The 24,473-nt window shown below is 33.8% G+C and overlaps 1 protein-coding gene across 2 annotated transcripts in view; it reads right to left on the minus strand.

Annotated features, from left to right (window-relative positions):
- The window catches only part of LOC110999965 (ATP-binding cassette subfamily C member 4-like), a 64,760-nt gene that overhangs the window by 29,169 nt on the left and 11,118 nt on the right, over positions 1 to 24,473 (minus strand). Inside the window, exons 5-7 of one of the 2 annotated variants that reach the window (XM_045633402.1) lie at positions 14,874 to 15,002; positions 12,479 to 12,686; positions 9,748 to 9,970 (exon numbers count right to left, since the gene is read on the minus strand). In XM_045633402.1, coding sequence (XP_045489358.1) covers positions 9,748 to 9,970; positions 12,479 to 12,686; positions 14,874 to 15,002 — 560 coding nt within the window. The remainder of the gene's footprint in view (positions 1 to 9,747; positions 9,971 to 12,478; positions 12,687 to 14,873; positions 15,003 to 24,473) is intronic. The other variant, XM_045633403.1, reaches the window with a different exon arrangement.

Consider the following 24,473-nt stretch of genomic DNA (forward strand, 5'->3'; position numbering starts at 1 on the left):
CGTCGCAAAGCGTTGAGGTGGACTGAAGAGTGAAGACAAGCCGCATGCAGGGCTCGCGGGTGTGAAATTGCGGAGGGAAGCCCATTGCGCTTGAGTTTATTTACCTTTTATTACTTTCCATGCCCAGGAAACGAATTAATACAAATTTTTTTTTATCAAAATAATAATATATGCTATATCTAATAATACGTGTAAGATTAAAATAAATCGCATAAACCGTTTTGGAGCGAATTTGTAATTTATGTCTAATCTACGGTTCGATGGTAAATTTTTTTTTGGGAAATTGGTATTGCTTTTATCTTTTTTGATTTTATCAATCGATACAGTAGGCTTCAACCCACAATATATATTTTTTTCAAATGCATATGAGCGACAGTTCTTCCAACAATTTAATTTAAACTAGGGCTAGTTGACCGATTTGAGCACTGTTCAAGCCTTAATGGTCGCGACACCCTACTTATTTATTTATACCCATATATCAGAATACAAAATATATAAATTCTAGCTATTGTTTTTGTTAATCTACGATAACTGATTCTGTGTGCCCACGGGCAAAGTCCTCCCCCATTTTTATTTGTGTTAAAATTTAAATTTGAAAAGACATGACAATCTTCGAATTATCTGGTACTATTGGTAAGTATATAGTCGATCTCATTTTTATTCTTGTGGTGACTGGTGCTACTTGAATTCGTGTATGCGGTGATATTAGTTGTTTCTACTGCGTATTTGCGTGTTTTTCTCACGAGTATGTAAGTGCTTGCTCCTATTTCACCATGCCTCCTGCTGATAGTGGACAAATCTTTGTTTTTAATTTATTTTATTATTCTTTATTACTCAAGATGTCACATAGAACATGGTGTAATGGTTGCAGCTCCTTACAATCATTGTGTAAAAAAATTAGCGATTAAAAAGAGTGGCGGAGAGATTATTGCCAGTTCTTCTTCGGTTCTACGCCCTTGATTTGACAACTGGCAGTAAATGTAAAATTAGATGCTGTACTGTATATTTCTCTATTTTTTGACGTTCATAAGTGTACATTATGTTACCTATATGAATAAATTATTTTTGACTTTTGACTTCGACTTTAAAGCGCCCGTCAGCTGGTGACCATGGCCATCTTCTGTTTTGTTTTTTCTTGTATAGTGCTGCCCGCGCCAAAGATGTCAATATAACACGGGCGCTTTGGGGTTGGGTATACACTCAAATCCCTCTGATATTCAGAAAGTTTTACGCCTATTCAACTACCCGTTCAAGACTTAGTTAACGGTTCGTTATACGTCAATAATACGACCTCGACGTCCGCCGTTCCACAACTGCGCGTTTTTCAAGGCAGTTTTTGCCACGCACCACCACTTTGTGGAACCAGCTGCCTACTAAAGTATTTCCGAACCAATTCGACTTAGGGTCCTTCAAGAGCGTACAAATTCTTAAAAGGCCGGCAACGCGCCAGCCCTGTAGCATCGAGAGTGTCCATGGGCGGTATCACTTAACATCAGGTGAGCCTCCTGCCCGTTTGCCCCCTGTTATAAACAAAAATCTTAAAAGGCCGGCAACGCACTCGCGAGCCCTCTAGCATCGAGAGTGTCCATGGGCGGTATCACTTAACATCAGGTGAGCCTCCTGCCCGTTTGCCCCCTGTTATATAAAAAAATCTTAAAAGGCCGGCAACGCACTCGCGAGCCCTCTAGCATCGAGAGTGTCCATGGGCGGTATCACTTAACAACAGGTGAGCCTCCTGCCCGTTTGCCCCCTGTTCTTTAAAAAAAAGCGTTCAAATTTCTTACAACAACACAGCTGTGTAATTTTCCATACAAAAGTTATTCAATATTACACCATATTTAATTTCGCTAGTCGTTTTGTTTTTATTAAATATATCAATTTGTTCCTAATTGAAAACATTGATAACATTTTAATTGAAATGAACTTACGTCCCTAAGATAAATACGGTCAAAGTGACCAGTGAACTATTGTTATTAAAATTTGTTTTAATTAGGGCTATTAAAATTAACAAAAGCAATGTTCGCCTTGTGGCATCAGTGTGCGTCATCCCTGAGATCGTAGGTTCGAACCAGCTGTGCACCAATGTACTTTCTATGTGCGCATTTAAGGCCCCTTTTTTTTAATAAGATGGAAATGCACTAATGCAGGCCCGCATCAAGAATATCGAACTTAACGCGGGGACTGTGGGGCTGGATCTACACTCAAAACCCTCTGCTATTCAGAGGGGTAGCGAGACCTCACCCACTAAAAACACCTCAGCCCATCACACGCCCTTAAAATGGGCCCTCGGGGTTCGCTAGGCATTCTACCCAAGGGACATTTAGGGCCCTGGCCAAGCACTAATTGCTGTGTCAGTTTCTCGGGGTGGACGGCACTGAGGCGCGCCGGCCCTTAATAACAATTAATTATGTAAAACATTATATTAATGTATGTATTTTTTTTCTGAAATGGATTGTTACCTGATTTAGGATAAAATTTATTTTATTTTTTACATTTAGCTACAAAAAAACAGATTGATTAGATACATACAGTTTTTACACACAAAACAACATTTGAAAACCTGAAATCCAATTACATCTATACACAGCATTTATTCTTGAATCTTTAAGATTAGCTTTTAAGTTTTAGTTGGTTATTAATATTGTTTTATTTCTCTAGATTAAGGTTCTATAGATTAACATAAATATATTTTGTTTTTTTTATATATAACTTCTAGTTATCTTGCACTCATCATTTTTATTAATTGTTTTCTTTTCTTACAAGGGTTGCCTGGAAGAGATCGCTTGTTAGCGATAAGGCCGCCCGTTGTAATTTTTATGTATTGTGTTATTTGTGTTTCTTTTTAGCACCGAAGTGTGAATAAATAAATAAATAAATTTGTAAAATACCAACCACACAACACATATTAGACTTAATGACAAAAAAATATATTAATTAAATCAATTAAGTAATTTAGGTTGCTAGTCTTTATCATGACTAATCTTTTTAAATTCACAAATACTATTGTGAAAAAAATATCGCGTTAATTTCAAAATCATGTTCCACATACATTTTCGTCAGAAATTGGCTATGTTTGGATTTTTTCTATGGAGCAAATTAATTTAAATCGTCTATCAAATCTTTGAAAATGGATACATAAACTACTCAACTCCACCATATATTTTTTCCTTGTTGGCCTACTTTGAAAAACGATGACAAAAAACGGAAAGAAACAATGTACTTTTTTGGAGTTTGGCGACCGGCACCGCTCGAACGATGAAGGAATACATCGTGAGTTAAGTCCCAAAAATTGGACTGCGTGTGTCAGGCACGGAAGGCCGATTGGGGCCAAGACCTAAATAGGTAGTAGCACCACTAAATAACATCTAGGAGTTATTGTTATATGCCCACATTGAAAGTCCATTGGTGCAAAGCCGGGGGGCAATCTACGACCTCAGGTATGAGAGTCGCTTACTGCCACTAGACCAACACATAATGGAAATTTACATAATTTCGCGAGCGATTTAGGCGAGCAATTGATTTTGATCTGTCTCTATTGAATAACGACATAAATCTCAGATCAGATCTAGAATACCGAAGCCGCAAAGGCACGACAAAAACATTCAAAGGACATTAGGTCACTAAACCGGTCTTTGACCTGCGATTCAAATCAAACCATTCGTGCATAATTCAGGTATTCGATTTTTAAATATCCACTCTACAAATAAAACGAATTCAGCTTAACTGGCTGATTACGGTATTTCTTCAAACAAATATGGTCGTTATTTTATTAGGTTCCATATCGGGTACACATCAGAGGCCAGGGTTTTTGGTCTTCTAGATATGTCTACCCCGGTGACTTATACTGCGTAGTCCCTGTAAGTTCAATTCCAAAGGAACCGCATGTCACAAGTTTTGTAAAATTTATTTATTTATTTAGTACTCCTACAGCTAACATAAATTATATATAATTTCAAACAAAAACAGTAAGAGTATAGCCAAAGATGGAAGACATGATACATTTTACAACAAAAAGATTTATAAAAGGGAACAAACAAACAAACAAGTATTTAATACATTTGACTAATTGTGATTTAATTTATTTAACTAAGCCTAAATTGATTCTGTTGTGTGATGATGTAAAAGTGTGGGTATGTACGTGATGGTGTGTATGTGGGGTGTGATCATGATGTAGGTGATTTTGCGCTATGGATATTCTTATATTCTTTCGGCCACAATGCCCAAAAACTTCATGACAACGTTTACTTTAACTTGGAGAATGGAGGCTAAGAGACCACGTACCGACCAGGTATCACCAAACCTAGGAACTGAATTCTCTGTCATCTAGACTTGTCAGAGATTGAACCAGTGCAGTATTCTGGTACAACGGGAGCATCTTGACGCTGAGCAAGAGAAGGATGTCAAAACCATATTTAATGTTATGTAAATAAAAAAAACTGTATTTCAGTGTTTTCCTAGTTTCTTTTTATGTAATAGGCAGGAGGCTCACCTCAACGCCAACTATAGACACTCACAGTTCGCGAGTCCATTGCCGACCTTATAAGAATTTCTACGCTTTTTTCTGAAATACCCTCAGTGGATTTTGTTTGGTGATGAGCAGCTGGTTCCATATGGTGGTGGTTGCTTTAAAAATGCTCAGAAATGGAAGGATGGACGTCAAGGTGATACGGGTAGACCTTCATAGTGTCTCGACGTCTGATGATGAAATTCAGCATGGCTGGCGTAAGCGTATGACAATCATCACTATGCCAAATGAATTTATCAACAATTAGTACTTGCTTCTATGGTGAAGGCAAACTTCGTGACAAAATGTTTAAAGAACTTTATTTCTCATTACAAAAAAATATATATTTTATTTACATGAGAAACTTAATATAAATATGTATATACGAGCGAGATACACGTCGCCATTAGCCGTCTTAATTTTAGTCAACTGTGTTCATTCTAACATGCATCTTTACTGCCTTTTTGAATTTGTCAAACACTCCAATATTGCGAATTTGAATTTCTCATACCTAATAGATTTCTTCAAATAATTTGTACGCGGCTTCGGCAAGATGATCCAACTCGCTCGACGAGTATTGCATGTAGTTGTGTATTAGATTTTTTTAGATGATAGGCAACTATGGAGAGAGTTATTTAATTTTTTTTTAATTAAGATACAGGTGCTATATGCATATAGTTGTTTAATCGGCAAAATTTCTGTGTTAAAAAATTGTATCTAAATAATGCTTTTATTAATTTATTTTGTAGTGTTTGTAATTTAGAAATTTTGTTTTTACATGCTGTACTCTATATTTCAATTAGATATATGAAATTGACTTAACAATTATATAATAAATGACGTACGGATTGAGGAATACATTTTGATATTTACCAAAATCTGACACCGGCGTATCACAAAAATCATTCACATACCGACGTCAAAAACTGATCATGTCTAAATAATGAACGAAACGGATGACGCATATAAATGATTGTAGCGCCAGTAGACTATTATTTAATAATATATTACTATTAGATATTATCATACAGTATAGAAACGTGTTTGGAATCAATCATAAATCTTTTAAAGGTCGATGACCCCAGTTACGTCTGATTTCAAATAAACATATTCTTTGTTATTATTTAGATCTACTAACATAACATTTATGACTAAGAAAACTCACAAAATAACAGTAATCTAAGAAAAATAAAAAATAATGCGAGATAACATTTTTTTTCAATCCTAATACACCTGTGTGTGTGTGTAACGTTATCTTCCTCTCTGGCGATGATATTGATTTGCGTTCCCTAGAAAATCTCTTTCTTGAAACACCTACTCATAAAACTGAATTCTATCTCTCCTCCTTCACTGTGCAAAGTATCCTGCTATGGAATTCCTTGCCAATTGATACAGACGAGCTCAGTCTTTAAATTTCTTTTAAAATCTTCTTTTTGATCATTTTCTTCTGCCTCGTAATTAGCTACTTATATTAATTGTGACTCAATTAACCTTTGATCAAGCTATTACATTGTTTATACATACTATTGTTTATTTATTTATTGAAGTTATACTTCTTTTGGCGCGATGGAGAAAAATGATGAGAGTGAATTTTTACATATTTTTTTTTTTTTAATTCGACATCGTAAAATTAGGTCTAGGTGGCATGGAAATCGATAACTATGTTCAAGTTGTATATTCTAGTATTTTTATATTTAGAACACGTGTTTCGTAACAGTAGGTACAATTAAACTGTGTGAATAGATAAATATTATTTATAATATTAATCAATTTCATATACGACGGTGATTATATTTATTTATTATTTATTTATTTAAATAAAATCTGTTTGATTTATTTTAATATTTATCGTTAATCACTACTGCATTTTAGTTATTTTTTTTCCATACGCCAAAGAAGTCTAACTTCTAACGCGTGTACATAAGTACACATACTATTTTGTTTTGTTTTTTTTTAGATTTTACTTTTAGTTATAGGTAGTTTTATTAGTATTGTTGATTATTTATGCACTTCTTGTACTTTACCCTCTGTGTTTCTATTTTTATTGTTCCAAATTAGGGTTGCCTGGAAGAAATCGCTTGATACCGATAAGGCCGTCTTTCACCTAATAAGTTATGTAACCTGCTTTTTAATATGTTTTTGTATAAGGTAACAAAGTGTAAATAAATAAGGTACGTTTAAGTATGTAATGCCTGTGTGCTGAGGTCCTAATTGGCCCTGGCTCAGCATTATGATGAGGAGCAGACTGTTCCACAGCGCTGTTCATTCTCCCAGAGACCACAGCATCTAGCTATAGCTTTTGTAAAAAGTAGCCTTTTGTGCCTGACACGCCGTCGACGTCTATAGCATGCCGGTTTCCTCACGGTGTTTTCCTTCAGCGAATGTTAAATGCATTCGGTGGAACGCCGTGATTCATTAAATGACTTCAGAATTTAGAGGCTCAAGGCACCACTGTTTCTGGTTCAATAACGTCAAAAAGTATACATTTTCTAGGATGTTACAATGCGTCGTTATTCCACGACCCCTGCCTGACATTATGAAGGATCAACGACCGAGCAAGGTTTTGATTTCAACCACAAATCCTTTGGTTTATCTTGATATTCAAGCTGGTATTAAAAAATACCACAAGAAAGAAAATACTCGCCACTGTATTTTGACGTCTAGCGCTTTTTCAGTCACATCTAGCGACATTTTGAATTACTCAGCACACCCAAATTAACCCTTAATGTAATTAATTGTGCGATTGTTTTAGGTTGTGTTTAGGGTTTTGTCGAACTATGACAACTATTTTCAAGACATTGATATTTTCTACCACAAGAAGAGAGATGTGAAGAAGTGCCTGGAGAAGCGGGAAGACTCCGATTTTTTTAAGTAGTAGTTTTTTTTTAAGTAGTAGATATTAATAAATTCTTGCTTAAAATTTGTTGCTTTTTTTAATTTTGCAGTTTTTAATTTTATTCTTTTGTTTTTCTTTTAAATGACACTTTGTCTTTTAATGCTTGTTTTCTGTTTTTTATTTAATCTGTGTAATCTGTTTTGGCTTTGTGTATTGTATTTGTGTTTTGTATAATAATATGTGTTAAGTAGCTGTTGATTACTTATTATTAAATAAATTTTATTATAAGATTTTGGCCCAAGGAAGAATTAAGAGAGGACGACTGAAAAGTAGAATATTTTTGAAGTGAAACTTCATTAGGCGCATAAGGGATTTTACGGATACGTCACGAAGATGTGCAGCGTTTCTCGCGAAGAAAAGAGAGAGAGAGATTGAGACAGATTGAGAGAGAGTGAGAAGTGAAGATTTTAAGATTGGTTGATATATCCGTGTAGTAGGTACATATTAGAACTTTAAATGCCAATTCGAGTAACGTCTTGTTGCACGTCTTAAACGGAGATTTTTTATTTAATTATATTATCACTAGCGGATCCGACAGACGTTGTCCTGTCTACACGTCTTTAATTTCAATATTTCAATTTTTAATAAGCCATTTTGATGAAAATTATTATTCAAATGTTATGACAATATCTAACGATCCAGCACATGGTCACACACGATATAACACAATGATAACAAAACTTTTTTTAAATTTCGGGACAGACTAAAATTAAAATTCGAATATTATTTAAAATTTGACACTGCGATGGTAGCGCCGTCTGTCGGATCCAATGTAAAACATTCCAAAATCAACAACAACTAATAAATTGAAAATTAATTAAAAAAACATTGTCCAGCGGACAAAATTGTGAATCTAAACCATTCCCAGATCCCCTTGAACACACACAAAAAATTTCGTCTAAATCGGTCCAGTCGTTTAGGAGGAGTTCAGTCACATACACACGCACACAAGAAATATATATATTAAGATTAGCACATATACTGTGCAAACAGTGTGAATATATACAAATACATGGAGTGATCATATACTGGTACATCATCTAATTGGTGCTTTTACCTTAGTAATAATTAATTTACAAAGAATTTTCACTTATGATATGTGTACTTTGAACGCAGTTTTTATAACTGTAGAATAATCGGTGTATGTATTATTGTGTCTTCCTATCGTAATAGTAGTACAATGATATCTACATAAATAAATAAAAAACAAACTTTTCACTACAACTAATCATTGTAATGGCATTAATAGACACGTTTTCTCTTGATATTTAATTGTAGTTATATTTGCTGCGAGTGAGTTTGTTTTAAAGGAGGTCCTTTAAAACAAACTCAACTCAAACCTATAGGTAGGTACACTTATGAACGACAACAGAAAAGATTATAAATTGATTCTCAATTTACATTTACTAATAGTACACAAGTTCTTCAAGGACTAGCAAAAAACTCTTTGCTTAAAGGCAAGAACTACTAAACTCTCACCACTATTTTTCATCGCAAGTTTTGAGTCATACAAATTGTTTGAACTGGAGCAAATCAATCCCAAGGACACGAAACATTTGAACATTCGTCAAATTTATAAAAAGCTTTATTGATTAATCCCACCCACAACCCAAGGGCTTTGACCCCCGCTTGAGAAGCCTATCAAAATCGCTCCAAAACAGTTTACTCGTTACGTTCAAAAAAATAATTTAATTCACCTTCTCATATCTAAGTTTCTCCACAAGACTTAAAAAAAAATCTTTGTCGAAGTTCACATTTACTCCAGTCTAACTAATTGCAAGAATTTAAATTTAATTCTACCTCCATTTGGTTCAATAAACAATAATAATCAAACGTCTAATGGCCAACAGTATAATCAATTTCTTAATGACACTGGAAGAAACTAGCGTTTAAAACAGGCTAGGCCTAGTTTAAACGCTAGTGCTCATAGATGTATATTATGTATAATGTTAACAACAGTGAATATTGTATATAGAATGTAATGTTTGTTTTGAGTCAAATTAAGTAAATTTTTATATTAGCAGACTCGGCTAAGCGTTGCTGTGGCTAAGGTTTTTGTTATATTACATAGTAGGAAACTATTCTAGTAAGAAACGGTAGGAGAACTCATGTGAAAATTTACTTGTAACAAAGCGCAATCTGTTAGAATTGTATCAAATAATAAACAAATATTTGCAATAAAATAGAATTGCGACTATAATTAAAGAGCTAAGCTATCCTATCTCTTAACTTCTACCAGACTGCTCACGGTGTGCCAATTTAATTTAAAATCGGTTAAGTAGTTTACGAGTCCATCGCGGACAAACGTCGTGACAGTAGATTTATATATATTAAGATTTTATATTACCTTGAAGTGGTATAAACGCCAGCATAAATCCAACTCCAACAATAGCGGCCCAGTTAATCTCTAGCCACATAAAGTAAGTGACAATGACAGTAGCCAAGGGTCCAATCCATAGATAATGCAGGAAGATGATGGCCACATCGAATCTGTTCACGTCGTTTGAGAGGAGATTCACCACCTGACCCACAGTGGTCTCGCCGAGAGCAGTCTTCGACAGCCGGAGAGACTGGAACCAAAGAATATTTTTAGCTGTTATGTTTGGCACACCAAAGCAACAGACGTTTTAAGCTACTCAAAACAATTGAAATGGAAGTGGGCGTGACATGGGCGCCCGGCTAACTGATCATAGATGGAATAAAAAAGTAACTTTCTGGAAAGGCCCACTAGGCAAAAGAACAAAAGGTAGAACTATTACATGATGGGAGGACGACATTAAAGCGATAGGTGGTCAAGACAGAGATAGATGGGCGTCACCCAACTAGGGGTTCCAGACGAGAGTTAAATACTGGAAATAAATGGCTTTTTTATTTTATTTTATGTTTGGCACAGTACTAAAGAAATTATTGAAGTTATACTAATTTTGGCGCGTTGGGACAAATGAGAGTAAATTTTTACAACGCTCGCGAACAACGTCACATAAATTCGACACCCTGAATTAAGCTATAGTCAACATTTTTGTTTTATGAAGTTATTATAATTTTACGCGTTAGAGAAAATGATGACAGTAATTTTTTACAATGTGCGCATAAATCACATAAATCCGACACCCCAAAGTCAAAATTTAGTATTTCCCCTATAGTCAAAATTTTAGTATTTTCTATAGTAGAATAAGGCGAAAGATAAAACTTTTGAAAAGATTTTCAGCTTGTTACGCCAAAGAAATTTTACCTTCTAACTTGTGTACACACACTTTTTTATAAGTTTTTTTTTGTATTATAATTTTTTTTATTTAACAGAATACAATAAAATCCTATCATGCCACATTAGAAAACTACTGCGATTTGTATACATTTAACCATAGCAATGTTTAGGAACGCGACAAATGCATATAAAAGTATATAATATTAGTAAAGAAATACGAAGTTAATAAATATCATATGTAAATAAAATTGAATGATTACAGAATTAACGACGACGAATATAAATCAAAACATATACAAACTCCTTACACGTGATTTAGTCACGTTTGCCAAACGTTGGGGACTTTTAAAGTTGCTTTAGAAGTCCCCAAAGTTGATTGGCAAAGATGTAAAGGACATTTAAGTACATTATATGTGCACATTACAAATTAAAAAAATACCTTTTAGAAGGGGCAACTAGAATCTTTATATTATATTATTTTACGTTCAAAAGTGCCATTTTAGGTGGTCTAATTGGAATAAATGATATGATTGATGGCCGGTTTATATAAATAAATACAGGACCTTACGGAAACAACAACAACAACAACTAAATATCTTTATTCATATAGGTAACATAATGTACACTTATGAACGTCAAAAAAAACGAAATTAATTGTAAATTTACATTTATCACCAGTTCGCAAGTCAAGGGCGTAGAGCGGGTAAGAAGAACTGGCAAGAAACTCTTTTCAATCGCCAAGTTTTTAATACAAATTGTTTAAACTGGAGCAATACAATACCAAGGATTAGGATCATTTAAGTATTCGTCACATTTATAAAAAGCTTTATTGACTAATTAACTTTTACTTCCTTGAATTTATTTAGTGATAATTCTCTAATTTCGCTCGGGAGTTTGTTGTAAAAACGAATACAATTTCCATATAAGGGGTGGTTTATCTTCTGGAGCCTGGTTGGTCGCACACTCAAATTACTTCTATTACGCGTATTATACTGGTGAAAGTCACCATTTGTTTTAAAATCGTTTAAACTTTTTTGTACATACAACAAGGCTTCGGGAATATATTGACCGAATAATAATATTATCATTAAGTACAAAACATCTACTGAATAAAATCACTTGAATCGCGTAAAGAATTTCCTCGTAAGCGTTCTTGTATAAACAAAACGAGATCTGCGTGCCATGTCTAGCAGACATTTTACATAACAAAACACGTTTTTCCTCATGAATCATTTGTAAACAATGACTTCAGAAACATAACTTCATTGTGACTTGCAAGTTCTAGCAATACAATATTTTTTCTTATTTGGATTACACATTAACAAGAAATATTTCCAATAAAAGGTAGGATTCTATAACACTAACACTAAATAAATAATAAATAACAAAAATAAAAAAACTAAATATATAGCAGTGTTAGTGGCCGGCAACGCACTCGCGAGCCCTCTAGCATCGAGTGTCCATGGGCGGCGGTATCACTTAACATCAGGTGAGCCTCCTGCCCGTTTGCCCCCTGTTCTATATAAAAAAAATGTTGCTTCAGCGTGCGACTCTCATCCTTAGGTCGTAGGTTCGATCCCGGCTGTGCACCAATGTACTATGTGCGCATTTAACATTAGCTCAAATGGTTAACATCGTCAGTAACCCGGCTTTCCTCGGACCAAAAATCGAATGTATGTGTCACTGTAGGCTGATCCCCTACTTGCCTATTACATTGACAAATTATCACGAAACGAATACAAAAATTTGAGGGCTAGACCTAAAAAGTTTGTAGCGCCACAGGCTTTATGGAGGAAAACCGACGCCCAAAATATTGCCTTGCGAGTGCGTTGCCGGTCTTTTAAGTCATACGCTCTTTTGTTATATACATTACCTTTCTATATATAAGCGAGCAGCAGGCCACCCTGAACTTCATTCCCATATGGAGTATGGCCATCATATACGGATGCACCACAAACACATTCAATGCGGAGCAGATGACCACACCACCAGCGTACAAATACGCCTCCTTCGGCTTCATGGTCTTCTGATCTGGACTGTAGAACTCCACCAGTTTCCCAAGAAAAACGGGCTGTGCTATACTGTAACAAAATTCATCATTCATGATAACTCTTTTAATTGATTTGCAGCACCACTAGAGTCAACGACCTTCAACCCTGGTGGTTCAATGGACCTTTATTTTTTTAATCACATACCAAACCAATACGATAATATCAAAAACTAAAATTTTTACATAATTAAGTATATAAATTTTATTAATTTACACTACGTTAGATTTATATAAAAACAAGTAAGATAATATATAAGAATTATAATCTCAAAAACTAAATTTTTTACATAATTATATAAATTGTATTAATTTACACTACGTTAGATTTATATAAAAATAAGTAAGATAATATATAAGAATTATAATAGAAAGATAATATATAAGAATTATAATATGCAACGGGATTATCGCCTTCAAGCGATCTCATCCAGACAACCCTATTAAGGAAAAAAATAAAAAATATATATAATGGATAAAGTTTAAGTCCACCAAATTTTATTATACATAATATAAAACTAATGAAATAAACTAAAAAGTTAATCTCACAGATTCGTTTTCGACGCTGCCTTATTTAAATCAAAACGCTAGCGACTCGATTGAATAACGATCTTTAATTAACTGTCTAGAGATTCTAAAAACTCTCTGATTTTACTACTTTACTGCGACATATATTTATATAGAAACAAGATTTTACACAACTTAGGTAATAACAGATAACCCAGTGGCACTTCGCCTCATATAGCACCCATTTCTTCATAAGTACGTAGGATTCCACTTATACACAGAGCCATACTCGATACTCCTCTTCCAGTCAACTTTGAGTAACTTGATGTCTGATTATCGAGAGCTGACACATCTAAAGTCATGCCGATTGCACGATCTTTACCTTCACCTTCCATGACCTCAAGGATGAGGGTCACAAGCCAACTAGGCCCAAGATTCCAAGAAATATCCCATACCGGAAGTACGGAAACGATACAGGAAGTTGAATCTAGTTATAGTAATGTAGTCGTTAGCCTCCGCGACCTTATATGGATTAGCGTATTTGTTGCCATGGTTACTACCGTGCGATGGCTCGACCTGAACCACCGATTTTCGAAGCGGAGTTCTTGATGTTCCATTTATGGGACATGAGCCTACTAACGTCCGTCTATACAAAAACAATTTTATGATTCATTTTTTTTACTGTATAGAGATGTATCTGTTCAGTTTCCTTAATAAATAAACACTAGTATACGTGCGTGTGCGGCTGCTACGCGTGCGCAAATTATAAATAAAAATGACGTACACTTTTTGTTATACAGCATTCTACTAGTGGTGGCTTATTACCATGGCAACGAATATCTTTAGGTCGGCCGAACCAATGCTACATTTAATATTCGGCTTTATTAGGCTTCACTAGAAATGGTAACCGATAACAAAAATCGATGGCTTCAATTAGCGACACTTGTGTAAACAATTTTATAGATAAAGATTATCTATGCCATGCATTCTATATATCATCATGCATTTAATTTTCTAATGAAATATTTTTATGTAACGTATAAACTATAAATAGAAAACTGTTTTCCAAAAGTTAAACCATATAATACCATTAAAAGTATTGATTTAATTATATTTAATATTATCGTAATTAAAATGAAATAGAGTGTATGCACAGTGAAACATCTGAATATAAAACTATTCTAAATTCAAATGAAAATTCTAAATGGATTAAAAAAATCTACTGATGAAGAAATCTACCTACATGGCCGTTTAAAAAACATTCGAAATGTCGAAATCTACATTGAATTTGAAAATGGAACAAAACATCTATTTAATAACACCTGTTAGGTTATAGCTATAACATTAGAAACTACAATAAACGTTAATAATAAAGAAAATTACCTACTTTATACTCAAAATATAATTTATGAAATACTTTGAATAATTGGATTCGATACAAAATCTACGATTTGAGCGCGAATTTTAAAATTAATATACTATACTACTACTATACGAATACTTTTCCTAACAACAAACCTAAATAACAAAACAAAACAACTACAATTTGAAAACGGAACGTTTTTAAAAAATCTACATGAAATTTGAAAAAAGAACGCAACAAATTCAAAGAGTTCATTCAAACTCTACGTTCTAAAATCAAAATAAACTACTCATTCCACAAACAATTTACTAGAAACTCTTCTATCTATCTATTCATTAAAAAAATATTTACGTAATATTAGGAGTATCTCTCGCTCTCACAACTTGATTACGCAGTTCCAAAAGTCGTTTGTGCATAAACATTTCACTCTCCCGACTGAAGTGACCGATGAATATGCCAAGCAGTCTCGGTTGTTGAATACTAGAGGACAAAATGTATTTTAAGAAACAAATCTCTATGAAATATTTGAATAAAACATATATTACCGAGATATACACAGTTAAAGCTGTGTATATGTCGCCAGTCGCCGCTCAATCAACTGCCTAGCCTCTGAAATAAACATCGCGGTTCAACTAGCGGGCTGATTCAGCCACTTGTTCAAACAGTTAAGCAAATGAATCGATGAAGTTTCATTACTTGCTTGTTCATTCTAATTTAGTTCCACTGCATTTTTTTAAGAATCGTTTAATTTAAATTGATAAATGTAATAATGACATCGGATACAATTATAATATATCTTAGAGGAAATTTGTACGTAACCAACAAACTCTGTAACTACTGTCTATATTAATTTTCAAAAATATTTGCAAATCCAGTCCTGCAAAGCCGACAGTAGACTTTTTTATGTTACGGAAGGCAAACGAGCAGGAAGCTCACCTGGTATTAATAATGTTAAGCCGCCCATGGACACTCACTGCCAGAAGGCTTGCAAGCGCGCTGCCGGCCTTTTAATTGACACGCTTTTTTTCTTGAAGGTCGTGAAGGATTATAAGAAGTTCGTTGTAATTAATTGTTTTAGAAATAAAACGTGTAACTGACCGTAGTATTAACGCATAACGGATAGTTAACGAAAAGTACAAACAGGATCAGGAAGAAAGGCGTAAAACTCTACCAAATATTATTATTATTTTGTTAATAACAATTGCAATTTTTAACCTGCACCAAATACCTTCAAAAACATTTTTCTAGAGGTGATTCCGAATCGAATTAGCCATCGCTAATATTTTTAGGAGATTTATTTACTTTTTCACGTTTTTGAACTTGTTGACTAGACTATCTATCTGTTAGCTATACTCTAAAACTGCTTTATTACGCTTTTCACTTACGACTATTCATGCCGAAGATAGGCCAGTGTCGGTAACTTAGACTTAAACAAGTATCTATTACACTATTAGCAACAATGTATGATTACTTCGTGACTTGAATTTCACAATCATCTTATTACAGTCTTTTTTTTTTCAATTTCAAAAATACTTTATTCAATGTTCAACAACAAATGCTACATGTCCAGTGTACATTATTTCCTGGAATGTAACAAACTTATAACTAAACACGTTTTTTTAACGCCGTATTGCTCTTTTTAAATACTTTAAAAAAACACATAAAAACTAAAGTTATGAAGTTTAACATCAATAATAATAAGGTAAACTGGGAACTATGCAATCTTTAGATGAGATTTGCAATCTTATTACAATGCCACATACTTTTCTAAGCCGGCACGGCGCGGCGGCAAAAATTTCCACTAGGTTACATTTCGGAGCAATAAAACATTATCTAGTATCGTCTTTTATTAACATAGCTTTTACATATTTAAAGAAAACACTTTAAAAACTAAAAGATGAAGGGTTTCTGCAGAAACATTCATTTAGTCGATACCAACTCCGGGGAAATAAATACAGGTAATACAACGTTTTCTACAGCTGTGATACTTTTTTGACATTCAACACCTTTTGTCTTCAGTCACCGTGACCACGCACGCTGTAAAGCACGCGAAACGTCGGTTAAATTTAAAATTATGTTTAAATAATTATAACTTTACAATAATACATATAGATTCAATCCGGTAAAAGAGTGTTTTCTTTAAATTAACTATCTACCAACATCTAATAAAAATTAATGTATCTTTAACAAAGAAAATGTATTTATTTTCATGCCTTGCAATTACGTATTACAATGGCAGTTTAAAATATCGAATGGTTCCAATTTCTATCTGAAAGATATTATATTAGAACGTGTAACAAAACCTATCTAATCAATTGTTCCAAGTTTGTGTCACATTTATTTAAGTCTAGAACTATATTTCCTAGACACTAGCATTAGACGTTTCAATAAATTATTTAGCCTGTATGACTTAATTTTTTCCCTTATAACGATATGTTTTTATTTACTGGCAATACTAATACCCATGACATGTGTAATTTACAATGCAATATTAATCTTGCTTTGACCGACATGAAGTTCGTTTATACTCGCGTGCTTTTGTTTTAATATATGAAATAATTCTATGCATAGACAATAATTTAAACAATTTACTTTCATATAACAGTTGGCAAACAATGTAAAATATGCAGCCACATATATATTAGGTCCTTACATATGAAATTGGCGTTTTGTATGGGAGGAACAAAAATTCGAATATTTTTAAGAAAAAAACAAATAAATGACGGTCATCGCAACACAAATACATGAGTAAATAGCTGTACAAATTTGAATTTGGAACTCCTTACCAAAGAGGAGAACATCGTGATTAAAGTGGCCAGTACGAAATACGCCAATTTCATATGTAAGGACCTAATATATGATATTTATACATTTAAATACAATTAAATTCCTGAGTGGCAAGGTTAATTAAAAATTCTGCTTAATTATAACAAGCATCGTACGATTGTAAATTGTATTTTTTTAAGTAAAATAGGAGGCAAACGGTCAATGTGTTAAGTCATACATATGAACAATCACATTGCTAGAATTCTCGCAAGTGCGTTACCTTTTAAGACTTGGTACGCTCTTTTTCTGAAGGACCCTAAGTCTCATTGGTTCGGAAATACTTCAGTGGGCAGCTGGTTTCACATAGTGGTGGTGCGCGGAAAAATTTGCCTTTGTGGAACGATGGACGTCGATGAGATTCGGATGGTATTTTGACGTCTGATGATGAAACTTAGGTTGTATGGATTAGTTGGAACAACTCCTTTGAACTCTCTCCATGGTATTCGCAGTAGAAGATGCATGAGACTAGCGAGTCCCACATAACCCTTCTGCACCGGTATGCGCAATGCATTTCCCCAAGTAAAAAATAAAATGAAAAAAAAGATACGGATGGTACTTTGATGATGAAACTCAATTGCAAGGACTAATTGGAACAATTCCTCTGAACATTCTCCATGGTATTTGCAGTAGAAGATGCAGTGAGACGGCAACGCACTTCCGAACACAACAGAAACAGCAATGTCCAGAAATGAGATTTTGGATCCCGTATTTGATAATATTGCTTTACACAAATGAAACTATTTGCATGGTAGTCGATATTGCAGTCGGACTATGAACGAACCAAAAACGATCATACTTACGCAAACTGTACGATAAGAGATGGAAGTATATGATTGGGTTCTAGAGAAGAGTTGTAGGGTTTGATAATGCCTACAAAAGCCAGCATATGTCTAACTTATATCAAAACCGACAACGAATATTCATACATATTATAGTCTATTAGTCAAATAAGTCTAATAAGGCATATTATAAATAAATATTAATAACAATAATTCAAAAACGCAATAAAGATGCATGTTAGAATGAACACAGTTGACTGAAATTAAGACGGCTTATGGCGACGTGTATCTCGCTCGTATATACATATTAATATTAAGTTTCTCATGTAAATAAAATATCTTTTTTTGTAATGAGAAATAAAGTTCTCTAAACATTATATTCGTAATAACCGATGTTGTTATTAAGAACAACATATAATTCAACCTTTGATGTTCTTTAAAATAACCGGTATGATGTTCTTAAAGTCAGAAACGGCTTTGACTTATATAAACAACAACGATACGTCTATTCGTGCAATGTATTTATTGCCACCAATATCTAGAATGATTTACGAGAAAGGTTAGCGTATGTATCAAGGTTTACAGAGCACTATTATCCGTGCCGAGTAGTTGCTACTCCATAACTACCAAACACGACTAGCAAGTGTCATATAAAAAACAAAAAACATAAAATATGTTTATTTTGGAACATAAAATCAAGGTATCACTTCTTTCAGGTCATTAAATTCGAAGCTTTTGGCATCCCTACTCATCCGCAAAGAAGACACAGGGTGTAGGTCGAGAGAAGAAGCCGGCGTAAAAAACTCTCGGTACTCTTTTAAGAAAGCAAATCATCAAACAATACTACAATATTTAAAACAAATATAGCAAATTAATTAGAAGTAACCTGTCTAGCACTAGTCACAGGCCCTTTTATCAACTAGATAATCGCTAACTTCATAGTAAGCCTTTTTACACAGCTTTTCTTAAATACATTTCTTAAATTTATTAAAAGGCAGACATAAAAGAGCTTCTGGGATTTTATTAAGAAGAGTATCCCTTTCCCAAAAAATAATTACTAACTTTACATAGTCTAGTACGGGGAAATTGCAGCCTGCGTTTGTTCCGAGTAATGACATATATCTTCATTGCTCCACTCTCATAATAATTATTTTGCTTGACCACGCAATCATTGGTGAATCATCGCTTTGTCACAACTGATAAACATTGAGTACAACAGCTGAATTAGATATTAGATTCAATTTTAAAGTACTTTATAATAGCTTCGGACACACAATATGCAAACCGCACACCTTAAACACACATGTTCAAACAGAGACAAATACTCAAGTCGAAGGATCTTTTAATAACTGTTCAATTAATAATAATAATAATAAAAAGTTTCTTTATTTGACCCAAAAACAAGTACTACATTACATATATTACAACATTCATTGTGGTCAACCTTATATATAATATACATCTATGAGCACTAGCGTTTAAACTAGGCCTAGCCTGTACCTTAAACGCTAGTTTCTTCCAGTGTCATCAAGAAATTGGTCATTTAACCAAATGGAGGTGGAATCAAATTGAAATTGTTGTAGTTAGTTAGACTGGTGTAAGTGTGAAATTCGACAAAATACTTTTATTTTAAATCTTGTGAATGAGTGAACTTGGATATGAGATGAAGTTAGTATCGTTGTTTAGTATTAGTTTTTGTCACAGCAAATTTCTCCCCATGCCAGTGGATACTATCTTGCAGTGACATACATACACTGAACAAAACTATACTAGTGTTATATATTACTATCTTGTCTATATTTTTGTATAAACATCGTTAAATATACTATGGTATAATCATAAAAATAGCCCAAGGTAAAAAAACCAATAATATAAGGAAAACTATTATGTCATATATAATTGTAATGGCCGAGAATGACAATGGCATGTCATCAATTTTAAAACCTTGTCCGTCAAATGGCCTCAGTACTTAGAAAAACAAAAGAAAAAATTGCCGGAAAACGGCATCCAAATACGCACAAATCGAATGCATTTTATTTATTTATTTATTTATTTACACTTTGTTGCATTACATAAAAGGAAAATATTAAACATAATTTAATGACAAGCAACTGGCGGCCTTATCGCTTTAGAGCGATTTCTTCCAGACAACCACTGTTAGTAAAGGAAAAAAAACCACTATGAGTATATTAGATAAGGTATGGTATACATTTTATATGAAAAAGTTGATAAACATGTTTAAATCTATTTCTAATTACAAAAATAAATGTATTTTATTTACATGAGATAGGAACTTAATATACGAGCAAGATACACTTCGCCATTAGCCGTCCCAATTTTAGTCAACTATGTTAACTCTAACATGCATCTTTAATGCCTTTTTGAATTTGTCAAACACACCAATATAGCGAATTTTAGATGGTAACTGATTAAATAATTGCACACCCACACACCTAATAGACTTCTTTAAATAATTTGTACGCGGCTTCTGCAAGATAACCAAACTCGTTTTGCATATTTTGGTGTTTGATTTTTTTTAAAGATAACCATCTATGGAGAGAGTTATTTAATTATTTTTATCAAGAGACCGGTGCTATAAACATGTAGTTGTTTAATCGTCATAATTTAGTATCCTTTTAGAATTTATTAATAAAATAAATCAGTTGCACTACAACCTCTTCAGGTCTTGGCCTCAGATTTCTGAATCTGTTTCATAATAAATATTTAAATCTAATAAATAGGCAAGTAGGTGATCAGCCTCCAGTGCCTGACACACGTCGTCGACTTTTTGGGTCTAAGACATGTCGGTTTCCTCACGATGTTTTCCTTCACCGTTCGAGCATATGTTAAATGCGCACATTTAACATATGCATTTAGCATATATACAGTGCTCGGGGATCGAACCAACGATCTCAGGTATGAGAGTCGCACGCTGGAGCCACTAGGCCAACACTGCTCTTGAATTTATTTGATTTAATAGACTAATAAATTATTTGTTAAAGAATTTATTAATCCATAAAAAAAGTATATAAATAATGTTTTTATTAATACCATTTCGACTTAGGGTCCTTCAAAGAGCCGACAACGCACCTGGCTTTTGGCATGAAAACTGCACGTTCAGTGGCGTCAATAAAATTCTATCTTGTCTATGAATATCATCATAGTCAACGGCACGTTCGTCACAAATCAAGGTCCAACGAAACCCGTGTTGTTTCTATATTTAGCGTACGTGACAACCGTGTTACAATGTTAAGAGAAATTATATAAATATAAATCGTTGGCAAAAAGTGTTATTCGCGCCTTCATTCATAGTTTTAGAGACGACATGACTAGTCTCCAGGAATTTTGTTTTTTTTTTCAGAATACAACAGATTGCATCAACAGATAATCAAACATACAGGTCAAAGTTTACAAGACAAGACAAAAATAATTTATTCATATAGGTGACATAATTTACACTTATGATCGTCAAAAAAAAAGAAAAGAAATATAAAATGATTCTAATTTTACATTTACTGCCAGTTCTCAAATCAAGGGCGTAGAACGGAAGAGAAGAACTAGCAATAAACTCACCGCCACTCTTTTTAATCGCCATGTTTTTTTTACACAATGTTTGTAAGGAGCTGCAACAATAATAAAATAAATTAGAAACAAAGATTTGTCCTCCATCAGCAGGAGGCATGGTGAAATAGGAGCACGCTCTTACATACTCGTGAGAAAAACACGCAAATACGTAGTAGAAACAACTAATATCACCGCATACACGAATTCAAGTACGACCAGTCACCAAAGATGGTATCACTGAAGAATTGTACTGGTATTATCTTTGCGTGACCCTTTTTCAAGTGCTGATAGAGGATAAACGTTATTATAAGTCTGTATTGCTTAAATGACCACTATTTAGGCCTTGAATTGTTTAGTTTATCGCGGAATGTGGTTAAAAAGTGTATTAAGAATATCCATAGCGCAAAATCACCTACATCATGAGCACACCCCACATACACACCATCGCGTACATACCCACACTTTTACACCATCACACAACACAACAAATTAAGGCTTAGTTAAATAAATTAAATCACAATTTGTTAAATGTATTAAATACTTTTTGTTTGTTTGTTCCCTTTTATAAATCTTTTTGTTGTAAAATGTATCATGCATTCCATCTTTGGCTATATTTTCAGTGTATTTGTTTGTAATTATATATAATTTATATTAGCTGTAGGATTACTAAATGAATAAAGATAGGCGATAGGATAGGACCCTACGGGCTGCCCAAAATTGACGGTCACCGCAGCCCATGGGCAATTATTTTAGTGGGTGCCGGGCTTTAAATTTTTTCTTTAAACAATCGCAGGTCGAATCTACCAGGTATCACCTCGACGTCCGCCGTTCCACAACTGCGCGTTTTTCAAGGCAATTTTTGCCGCGCACCACCACTTTGTGGAACCAGCTGCCCACTAAAGTATTTCCGAACCGATTCGACTAAGGGTCCTTCAAGAAAAGAGCGTACCAATTTTTAAAAGGCCGGCAACGCACTCGCAAGCCCTCTGGCATTGAGAGTGTCATAACCAGCAGCATCAAGCTGGATAGGAAAATCCAACAGAAATCTCTATTGAATATTTACGATAGTTAAAAACTCTGGCATTCATACATCTCGTTGATTCATATTACGAGATACAATGGATACGACGTTTCCGTTTTGTATTTTTGGATTGGAGTACGATGTGAGAAACACACCAATTCATAAATGTTAGGTTATGTTTATAAAAACTATGTGTTGATAGTTGCCGTTTGGAGTACCAAAGGGTACTCGGGGGCCTTTTATCCTGCTCTATCACCAAAGTAAATTATAAATATACTAGCAGACTCGGCGAAGCGTTGCTGTGGCTAAGGTTTTTGTTATATTACATGGTAGTAAAGTATTCAAGGGAAACGGTAGGAGAACTTATGGGAAACGTTGGTACTTTTAACACAGCGCCATCTGTTAGAATTGTATCAAATAATAAACAAATATTTGCAATAAAATAATATTGCGGGTATAAATTGAGATGTTGCTTGAGATGAGCTACCCTATCTTTTAAGTTAGATCAAACTGCACACGGTGGGCAAATTTGATTGATATCGGTTCAGTAGTTTAGGAGTCCATAGGGGACAAACAACGTGACACGTAATTTATATATATTAAGATATACTACTGACTACTACTGACTTACTGAACCCCGCTAACACTCTAGATAGGCATCTTCTTTGAAACATTGAATAATTCATTTGTGCTGTGAATAAATTGACTAAACAAGACCAGACTTGTCGCTCTCGGCATCACACCTAAGCATATTGACCACAATTGTGTTGAATTCTGACCTTATCTGTCTCTAGGGTAATAAGTCTTCATTACAGATGCCATAAAACATACTGAGACGGATCATTACAAGATACCAGAAAGCCGAGAACATATTTATTTATTATCGGAAATCATAATAATATTAATTTAGTTACTTTACATTTCAATAAATTTTTACTTCTATTTATGTGTTTATTATCTAAATATATATAAAATTCCCGTGTCACAATGTTTATTCCCATACTCCTCCGAAATGGCTCGACCGATTTTTATGATTTTTTTATGAATATTGAGTAAGTCTGTAAATCGGTAACTCTATCTATCTTTCACACCCCTAAGTGATAAGGGATGCAATTATCCAAAACCCGAAACATTTAATTTTATTTTTAGACTATTTTTTTGTTTTTATTTTTTTATGATACAGCATACAAAAATACGTACAACCCTTCATTTTTATCTACCCTCTACGATCAACGAATTTTTAATTTGTTGGAAAGAACTTATAACCAAAACTCTGAAAAAAAAGAGATAAATATAGAAAAAATCACAATAAACCCTCATAGTTTTCATTCCGGTAAACCGAACAGTCTCTGGGGTAGCATAGCAAAATGTTTTATGTTGGAATATACTAAAAAGGTAGGCTAGTCATTAAGGAGAATCGAAGGTGGGGGAGGCAGCTAGTTTTTATATAGTTTTATAATCTCATTAATTCCTAGATATGATCAATTGATCTACCATCTAAATTGTCTTTTTTTTGCGTTTATTGAATCTTGAGCACCAGTTAAATACTTTGTTGCTTTACTTTTGTATCCTCTTACCATGTACCCATTTCCACTTAAGTTTATATATTTTCAGTGTGATCATTTGCTACCTTAATTATACTTTTTAATGTACTATTTATTTTATAACATCTAAAGTATTTGATTATATAACTTACTAGCTGTACTGGCAAACGTCCTTTTGCCATGTATATCATTTATGGTTATTGTGCCTCACTCGACA

The sequence above is a fragment of the Pieris rapae genome, chromosome 23 (genome assembly GCF_905147795.1).
Source record: "Pieris rapae chromosome 23, ilPieRapa1.1, whole genome shotgun sequence".
NCBI classification, from domain to species: domain Eukaryota; kingdom Metazoa; phylum Arthropoda; class Insecta; order Lepidoptera; family Pieridae; genus Pieris; species Pieris rapae.